Below are 10,016 nucleotides of genomic sequence, written 5' to 3'. Positions count from 1 at the left end.
CGGCTTTACTCCTTTAGCTTTTAATTTCGTATTTAAATATACACTAGGTAGCGTGCTCGTGCGTTGCTACGGGATAATTAACAATTTATACTAAAAATACACGGATCGCACGATATGATAACAATACTGTTAAATTTAATACTAACGTTAAAGTGACATTTAATCCAAAAAATAAAGTTTATGAATTTAACACAGTCATGGAATGTGCGGCGTCGCAGGCTCACAAACTCTAGAGCTTCCTGGAAGGGCTTCACTTCGGATGCGCCGGTAGCAATATCAACGATCTCCAGTCGATGGACCAAGTCATATGGATCCCCATACAATGGCTCAGACATGTAGATTTTATTCTCCTTGTACTTGGATATACTTATTCCACTAAAGCTTTCATTGAAGTGTTTAGACACGAACATTGTCTGATCACCGATGTCCTTCACCCTAAACCACTCCGGCGTACGGTCATGAATGTTGCACTTGTAGATCGTGCTGCTGTAGGTAAAGTTCTGTGTCTCGTGGAATGTGCTCACCATGGCACCCACAATGTGCAGCTCACCGTTTGATTCTAGGTAGTTGCAGTGGCAGAGCCCCGCAGGTGGCGACAGCGATGGCAGCAACGTCGCGGTTGGAGTAGCGCCGATGGCATTGCTGCTGTAGACGGAGATTTCTCCAGTGCAGTCGATCGCCAAGAACTTGTCTTGGCAGTAGACGATGGACCCCATGGAGAACTCCAGTTTGGTGTCGAGCAGCGTCCATGCGCTGTCGACTCCAACTCGGCAGAACGCGACCTCCGTGGAGCACCCAAGCATGGCCATGGCCACGCACTCGTGGCCGACGGCGTCAGGCGGCGCCGAGAGCACGATCTCATGGAAGAACACGTCCCTCATATCTTCTAGCTTGATGGCTTTGCCTACGGCATCCGCGTCTCCGTAGCCGTTGGTGGGATGGAGGACCCACCGGTCATGGACCCTAGACATGCGTTCCGATGAGGACGCCTCCGTGACGTGTTTGCCTGCTGGCGGGAGCTCAACACGAGGGGCACGGGCACCGCCAAATGGATTCAGTAGCGTCACGGACGCTACCTCGTCCATGAGCGCTAGCCACCCACACGAGGAGCCGCACACCACCTTGCCGCGCACGTCGAGTAGCGTCTTGGACAAGACCTTCTTCTCCGGGATGCAGTAGAAGCCGACGCGGTCCGAGTCGAGGTCGAATGGGAGCAGCAAGAGCGGCCTAAAGGTCGCGAATGGGGGTGGCGGCGTGCCATGAGGACCAAGCGGATCGAAAGGACGCCGTGTTGTGGCCTGACGCGAGACGCTGCCCGATAGACTTAAGGAGGTCCTCTGGCAGGTCGGATCTCCAGTCAGGGAGAGGTAGGGACCTTCTCTTGGGATTAGAAGGCTGAGCCATGAAAGACAGATGACATCAACTATGGTTCACGCAAGAAACAACAAACGAGGGCGATGGAACACATGAGTGTGAAACCAGATGAAAGAAGGAAAAAGCTGTCCATTTTGCAAATGTAAAGAGGGAAAGTAATTAAATGTAGGCAGATTTGGCAAGGTTCTCAGAAATGCAAAGATGTTCCTTTTGTCTTAATTCTCTTTTCTTCTGTGTTAATTCTCTTATCTTTTGCTCATTGCAATGTATGTTAGTGCATGCAAACATGCAATGTGTATATGGATAGCACAATAATTTTCTACTTCCTATTTTACCGTGATTCCTCTATCATATGACAGGCAATATTCAATCAAGGAGAATGGCACGATCAATCAGTAATTAAGATTAACCTGTAATTAATGTGTAATCGGTTTCATGGTAAAGGAATAACAATTTTGAAGAAGAAATTTGAATATCATTTGACATATTTAGTTGGACGTATATAGCTATGGGGAGAAGCCTTAAAACTAAGCAACAGAGTTTTTGGTTTGTCGTGGCCATGGAAATGGGTATAAATGGTACATAGATTACTATGCATAGGGCCCCAAAGAGATATGTATAGCAGAAAAGCTAGAAAAGTTGCATCAAGAACATGTAGGTAGAGAAAATGGTAAACTAAGCAAACCATAAAAGAGGTGACAATGTCTGAGCTGTAGTGAGTTATGGAGCAAACATTGTATAAAACAACGTATCTAATTTTGTTCAGAGGAAGCAGTGAGCTGGAGCCTGTCATCACACTGAAGCCTGAATATGACTGGAGGAAGCATTGAGGAATTTAACACATTGTTAAAATTGAAGGTGCGGCACATAGAAATACAACTGTCAAATATTTAGGCCATGCAGAGTAAGCAAAAGTAATTTTTATTTGAGGTCAGGTTAACATTTAGTATCGTGTAATTGCAAAGTTAGAAGTAACTTTTAATACATGGTGTGCATTATGTACATAAATTTGTATGCCACAAAAGCATGTGGGTATGAACATTATGTATCATAACCGTGATTAGTAAATGAAAAAACACAAGATGGAAAGACACACATTATTACATTCTTAATTAAAACATCAGGAATCCTTACCATCCCAAAATGCCTTATTAGACCTCTCAATGGATCCATGCAGTGGAGCATACTGCCATATATATTATCGAATAGATAAGCAACAGGATTTCCCAAATTAATTTGTTAACCTGGAAAATAAAAGATGTGGCACGAGGAGGTGATCTTGCGGCGACCTTGCGGCGATCGATGATGTAGCCACAGGTGCATCCACTGGTAGGCAGACGTGGGATGATCCATTGTTGTTGCTTCTCCACTACACAACGAGGAAGAAGCAGTGGCGGCTCGATCGTGCAGGGGCTTGAGGAATGGGGCGCGCGACGATCGTCTCCGTGCAACGACCAGTGACGCGCTTGAATCCTACCAAGGCCTTGTTCGGCTTACCCCATATTCACCTTGTTCGGCTTCTTTTTTCAGCCGAAATAGTATTTTTCTCTCATAACAATTCAGCTGGAACAATGTTTTCAGTCAATTTCAGCTAAGTTTCAGACCAGCGAACGGGGCCCAAGAAGACGCGTTCGATCGTGCAGCGACGAGCGACGATGGTCTTCCGTGTTTGTAGCGCATGCAAATCAGGGTCTAAGAATTTTATATTTGTGGCACGAGAGCGGTATGATCGAGCGTGAGACGTGGGTGATTATTTTTCTTGTTTGAGGCAATTAGGGTCAAGACTTTCTGTGTTTATAGCGCATGCAAATCAGGTCCAGACTTTCTGTATTTGTAGCGCGTGCAAATCAGGGTCAAGACTTTCTGTGTTTTCTTCGCACCAAAGAACGCAACATGTAGGAGATGTCATGTGATCGCAGACGGACAAATCAAAATAAATATTGCATAAAAAAAATATCTACACTTTATTCTTTTTTAGTTGCAGTAGATATAAAAAGTAGAAAAGGTTGAGGGTTTTTTCCGACCGTATCCCTGTTGATTACAGCATGGCAAAGGGCAATGGCAGAGCGATTCCAGAGAGTTCAGCAACTGCCAACCGTTCCCCAGCGACCAGCAAAGCCGCTATCCATTCCTGTCCCTTTCGTTGGTCTAGCCTCATCCACGGACCACGCTTTACTCACTCACTGACAACTGGGCCATATATAAATGTGGCCCCAGATGTCACTGTCAAGCGGCAAGCGCGCGACGGCCCTATCTCAAGAACTCTCTAGAACACCACGCTCCGAGAGACCGGAAACACATGCTCTCAAGTTTTCACTCGCACACTCTCCCACGCTATAATTACAAAGCGCCGCCGGCGCATCGATCTCGGGAGTCGAAACTCGAAAGGCGCACGCACGCGGTCCACGCCCCCGCCCGGCTCGAGAAGCCACTCGCACTCCTCCTTCTAGAAGCTTCCATTTCCGGAGGCCATGGAAGACGACTACGACTTCCCGGCGGCCGGCGGGTACGACCCCATGGGAATGATGGGAATGGGGATGGGGGGCCTCGGCCTCGGCGGAGCGATGGGGATGGGGATGGGGGGCTACGGCCTCGGAGGCCCCATGGGGATGGGGGGCTACGGCCTAGGCGGTGAGGACGACGACGAGGCCATGAAGGACCTCCAGGCCGGCGACGGAGCAGGGGCAGGGGCAGGGGACGATCCTCCCGCGGAGTTGAAGGTTGGGGAGGAGAGGGAGATCGGGAAGGAGGGGCTGAAGAAGAAGCTGGTGAAGGAGGGCGAGGGATGGGACCGCCCCGGCGACGGCGACGAGGTCGAAGGTGAGATAATACTGAGATTCGCCTCTCTGGAGTGCGTTCCGATTCTGAATTTCTGGTGAGACGAGACGCGACTGTGGGTTAGATTGGGAAACGCTTGCTCACTGGATTGATTTTGGCGGCGCAGTTCACTACACGGGGACGTTGATGGACGGCACCAAGTTCGACTCCAGCAGGGATCGCGACTCCCCGTTCAAGTTCACGCTGGGCCAAGGTATCATCACGCTGCTCTGGCATTACACATTTACACTACCTCGTTTGGAACTAGGATCAATTCTAAATCATGTAGATTTGATATTAGAATCCTGCTAAAGTTGTGAAATTTGTTTTTCTTTCTAGAATTGGTCAAGTACATTACTAATCGCTGATGTACAGTATATTACAATTAGCATTCAGTACAATTAGCAAAATATAAATGTAGGGAGGTTTAGTAGCAGCAGGTTATGCTTTCCTTTGTTGCTGCAGTTATTCTTCAAATGTTGTTTCCTTGTGTGATTGACCAAATTTTTATGACATTGCTGGACTATTACAGAATGACACATAGCAGTGGATGAGCCATTAGGTGATCTGAGATATTAAATGGTAGTTACAAAATTTAGTTCCTGACTTCCTGTACTAGACGTCTAATTGATCCGTACCCCAAGATCCTGATTTTAAGTCAAAATTAACTATTCCTCATGGGAGTAGAAGAACAAGTACTTTGTTTCAGGTTTTGTTTGCACATTGAAATTGAAAGTGACTGGAGGTTTTCTGCTGTAGGTTCTGTCAATTGTACTGCACACAGAGCATTCTGGTTAGTGTGTATTGTTTTGATCCTACTAGTTTACTACTACGAAGTTGTATAGTACATGAGTATTCTCCTTATGTAGTATAATTAAACTTAACTTGCTTAAAGTATACACTATGGTGAAATGGTGCATGCTTCTAAAGTAAACAATATTGTTACTCCCTATAGGACAAGTTATAAAGGGATGGGATTTGGGCATCAAGACCATGAAGAAAGGCGAAAATGCTGTTTTCACAATCCCACCAGAGCTTGCATATGGTGAAGATGGCTCACCACCAGTCATCCCTCCAAATGCCACGCTGCAGTTTGACATTGAACTTCTGTCATGGGTGTGTATCAAGGACATTTGCAAGGACGGAGGCATCTTGAAAAAGGTACTAGCCGAAGGCGATAAGTGGGAGAACCCCAGAGATCCTGATGAAGTTTTTGGTACTGTACCATGATCTACTCTGTTGTTCGATTCCACGTTGCCTTTTCAGTGACCAACATTTTTAAAGGTTTATTTGGATATTTTCAACAGTTAAGTATGAAGCAAGGCTTGAGGATGGAACAGTTGTATCGAAATCTGATGGTGTTGAGTTCACTGTGAGAGATGGTATGTTGGCCGTTTTTTAGTAATTGTACTGTAGTTCTAGCTTTTAAAAGTCAGTTTCTTATGCAAGAATGTTGTGTTTCTTCCAGGCGTATTTTGCCCTGCCATATCAAAGGCTGTCAAGACTATGAAGAAAAATGAGAAGGCCCACCTCACTGTCATGCCACAATGTGAGTTAGCAGTATGTTAATAATGGACCCGGTACAATGTGTGAGTAGATGCATATCTAACATGTGTCGTGTATGATGAACAGATGGCTTTGGTGTGAAAGGTAGACCGGCCTCTGGAGAAGAAGCTTTTGTGCCTCCTAATGCGACATTGCACATTGATCTTGAAGTGGTGTCCTGGAGGACAGTCACTGAGTTAGGCAATGACAAAAAGATCCTTAAGAAGATCCTTAAGGAGGGTGAAGGCTATGAACGTCCCAATGATTGTGCAATTGTCCGAGGTACATGATAACCTATGATGAATTGTTCCTTTCACATAATCTCATAACTGAATTTGTGGTAATGTTCCCTTCTTTTTTATTTCTAGTACAAATTATAATGTTTTTGCTTTCCAGTGAAACTTATTGGGAAGTTGGAGGATGGTACCTTATTTGTCAAGAAAGGTCATGATGGTGAGGAGCCATTTGAGTTCAAGACTGATGAGGATCAAGTGATTGAAGGGCTTGACAAAGCAGTACTCAGCATGAAGAAAGGAGAAGTAGCCTTGGTCACTATTCCTCCTCATCATGCCTTTGGAACTAATGAAACAAATCAAGATCTGGCTACAGTTCCACCTAACTCATCTGTTTACTACGAAATGGAGCTTGTCTCATTTGATAAGGTAAATGTGCAATGCCATACCTTGTATGGTGTATTGATCGGTGATAAAATTAAGATCCTACCTGCCGTTTCATGCAGGAGAAAGATTCATGGGACTTGAAGAACATTGCTGAGAAGATTGAAGCAGCTGCTAAGAAGAAAGAAGAAGGGAATGTGTGGTTTAAAGTTGGCAAGTATGCCAGGGCTTCTAAGAGATATGAAAAGGTAAAAAATTTCAGCGCTGGGCTTCAAAGAACCTTTTGCACCTTCTTTGCATTATGCTAAAAATGGTATTTAAGATTGTTTTGCTCTTTATCAGGCTTTGAGCTTCGTCGAGTACGATAGCTCCTTCAGTGAAGAAGAGAAGCAGCTATCAAAACCACTTAAGATAAGCTGCAAGCTCAACAATGCTGCATGTAAACTAAGACTCAATGATTACAAGGAAGCAAAGGAACTGTGTACCGAGGTACTATATACAGAATAAACTGAAATATCTTGGGAATTATATACTTATAGTAAGAAAAAAACTGTGCTTACAATAAGTATTGGTATTTAGGTCCTGGAATCTGACAGCACAAATGTGAAGGCCTTGTACAGAAGGGCACAGGCACACATGCATCTTGTTGATCTTGATTTGGCAGAGGCAGATATCAAGAAAGCTCTAGAAATAGATCCTGACAACAGGTAATACTTTGTGGGTACTGTTTACTTGATTAAATTACAGACCCCGGACATACTAATCATATCATATATAGTACTGAAGTTGGCTTAATGAAAATCTTTTGAGAATAACTTGCCAGCTAATTCTGTTACATATCATAGTTTCAATGCAATCAGGGAAATCAACAGTTGATGGCATCAAACACGCATGCACAACTCAGTCCTTTGCAATATGTTTTTATGCAGAAACTTTAACCTGCATGTTGATACAAGTAAGATATAACTCATTCTCCTTATCAGGGATGTGAAGATGGGGTACAGGAGGCTAAAGGAGAAGGTCAAGGAGTACAAAAGAAGGGATGCCAAATTGTATGGCAACATGATTTCCAAGCTGAGCATGCTTGAAGACACGGAAGACAATGTAAGTTCCCTCCTCAACCCTCGCCCCACCTTGCCCTGCGATACCTTGATGGCCGTTGGTCTAACTGTAAATTTGCTGTTGTTGCTGCTTCAAGGACCAAATGAGTCAGGCACTAAACAAGAAGCGTGGGCTCTTATGGCCACTGACAGAAATGCTTAGGGGATTCTTCACTACCGATGGTAGCAAGGGGTCCACGCTGTGGCTTGTGCTGAGGCTATTGATTCCGGTAATACTATTGGTTGCAGTCTGTGTGGGTTACTACATGCACAGCAGTGTTCATGAAATAGACTGCATTAACTGTTAGTTGAGCAAGGTATCTGTGCTCGCCTTCTCTGCTTTTCACGGACAAGTGTTTATCGAAGTATAGATATGAGTATTATACGTATTTGTTAGCTGTGTGGGTTGAGGACTTGAGAGTGAAGTCTTGACTACTTGTACTGTATACTGTTCAACTTGATTTGTCTAATAGTTACTTCCTCTGTCTCAAAAAGAATGATAATCTCGTTTTTCAGTAGTAATCAATCTTGAGTTTTACCGGATTTATAGAAAATATTATTAATGTATCTATTATAAATAAGTTTACCATTAAAATTTATTATACTATTAATCTAATAACACTTATTATTTGTCAAACTTGAGATTATAAAGCATAGGAGAAAAGGCCCCAATGATTGGTAGCTCCACCAGTCATTCAAACAAGGCTAGTACACGTTGCATCATCGTATTTCTGGGGTGGGTGCACTTGACTTTTTCGGTGCACTTGACTTGGTAGTTTGCCCAACGGCTAGTTCAGCCCTTTGGTATATACCCCCTTGGCCGGCCCATTTGAAGGTGTTAGAGTGTGCTCTAACCACATGTGCTTAAGAGAACATTTAGTGATTAGTGTCGGTGCTTTGTGAAGTGCTTAGGTTAGTTAGACAACCGCTTATACGCTTGCTGTTGGATTAGGCCTAGTGTTTAGTGATATTTGCATATTGTCGAATTTAGCGCCACGCTGCTCAAGGGAGTTGATGGCTAGCACTCGAGGAACAAGGAATTATACTAGTTCGAGATGAAGCCATATGACCAGTGCCGGAGACTACGAGTACATGTTCCTCAAGTTCAAGTGCTTCAAACGACTTACAACAGGGGGTATGCAAGCTAGGGTTTTACGGCTAGAAAGCTAGAGGCGGCTAGAGAGCTAGAGGAAGGGGAAATCGATCCTATGGAAGAAGGCCCAGCTCCCCTTATATAGCCGTGGGGGTCGGGTTACATGTAGAGAAGAGGGGTTCTTCCGACCCGAGTGGCCGAGTGCCCAAGGGGCGGGAGAAGCTATTTGCTTGGTTAGTACTTCATCTTGTCTTGTCCTTGCTTCTGTATGCACGTCCCGGTACGGTCGTCCAGGTCTTGCTCCTCACACCAAGAAAGCATGGCGTGCCATGGCGGCACTGTGCTGGCTGTGGCGGCACTATGGGAATGGTGGTTGTTCACCAACTCCCCTACATGGCATGGGCTCGTCGTGGTCATCGTGGCCTCTGTCATGACGCCCATTTCTTTGGGGAGAAGTTGTGATGCTGCAATACAGGGGAGTGGCCATCCATTGTGGGCTACCTGCTCCCTTGGTCACGGCCTTGTTCTCCTGACATCTCATGGCCCTGGTCAGGGGCATTGGATGCATCCACTTTGAGAGGAGTTGGCTCCTAATCATGATTCTCATACTGTAGTGGGTGTGATTGTACGCCCGTCCATCAGGTTGGACGGGATTTGGGCCATGCATGGCCATGCAGGGTGATGTAGCTGAGTCCTGGTATTTTGTCTTGTCTGTCAGCGGAGTGCTGCTGTAGGGTCGAGATGGTGGACTAGAGGGGGATGAATAGTCCTTTCTAAATTTAATTGTGTCGGCTAACCGAAACAAATGCGGAATTAAAACTATCGGTCTTAGCCAAGACTACACCCCTCTAAGTTCACAAGCAACTTATAAAGATCCTAATTAGGCAACAAAGATGACAGGCTAGCTAGAGCTCACCTAACAAATTCTAGGAGCAAGGTCATACAAACCTATGCTGCTAGTACTTAAAGCACGGAGGAGCTCCTACACAACTAGTATACAAAAGCACAAAGCCTAAGCTCACTAGCAATGCTTAATAACAAGGCAACTAATGCCAAATTAGAGAGCGCAAATTACTTACCTACATAAACTAAGCAATGCAACTAATTTACTACAAAAGTAAACTAGTTACACAATGGAGCTACTTCTATGATACACAAGAAATGAGGTAACTAGCAACCTACACAAGCTAACAAATTACTAGAGCAACTACACAAGCACAATGTAAGTGAAAGTAAATACCAGCTTGTGTAACGAGGATGTAAACCAACGGAAAGACAAGGATGACACGGTGATTTTTATCCCGAGGTTCACGTGCTGCCAACATGCTAGTCCTCGTTTAAACAAGCTCCAAGGTTATCGCCAATCCTCTTGCTAGTGGTGACCCGTAAGTCACACTCTCACATGCGAAGTGCTTACCACAAGCTCTAGCACTTAATCTGGCTGGACCACTTATCATCCTTCGTGTCTCG

The 10,016-nt window shown here is 44.8% G+C and overlaps 1 protein-coding gene across 1 annotated transcript; it reads left to right on the top strand.

The window, feature by feature from the left end:
* The first annotated feature begins 3,660 nt into the window (after positions 1-3,660).
* On the top strand, positions 3,661-7,950 carry LOC136463351 (70 kDa peptidyl-prolyl isomerase-like). The gene is made up of 12 exons (XM_066462352.1): positions 3,661-4,194; positions 4,319-4,405; positions 5,147-5,407; positions 5,499-5,573; positions 5,660-5,740; positions 5,824-6,018; positions 6,133-6,398; positions 6,476-6,601; positions 6,696-6,842; positions 6,933-7,060; positions 7,337-7,457; positions 7,552-7,950. Exons 1-12 carry the CDS (start codon positions 3,846-3,848, stop codon positions 7,759-7,761), a joined length of 2,046 nt encoding a protein of 681 aa, XP_066318449.1. The 5' UTR covers positions 3,661-3,845; the 3' UTR covers positions 7,762-7,950.
* The last annotated feature ends 2,066 nt before the right edge of the window (positions 7,951-10,016 follow it).

Source organism: Miscanthus floridulus, chromosome 7, assembly GCF_019320115.1.
Source record: "Miscanthus floridulus cultivar M001 chromosome 7, ASM1932011v1, whole genome shotgun sequence".
In the NCBI taxonomy this organism is placed as follows: Eukaryota; Viridiplantae; Streptophyta; class Magnoliopsida; order Poales; family Poaceae; genus Miscanthus; species Miscanthus floridulus.
The sequence above is the reverse complement of the archived record's forward strand: the minus strand, read 5'-3'. Positions and strand labels throughout refer to the sequence as shown.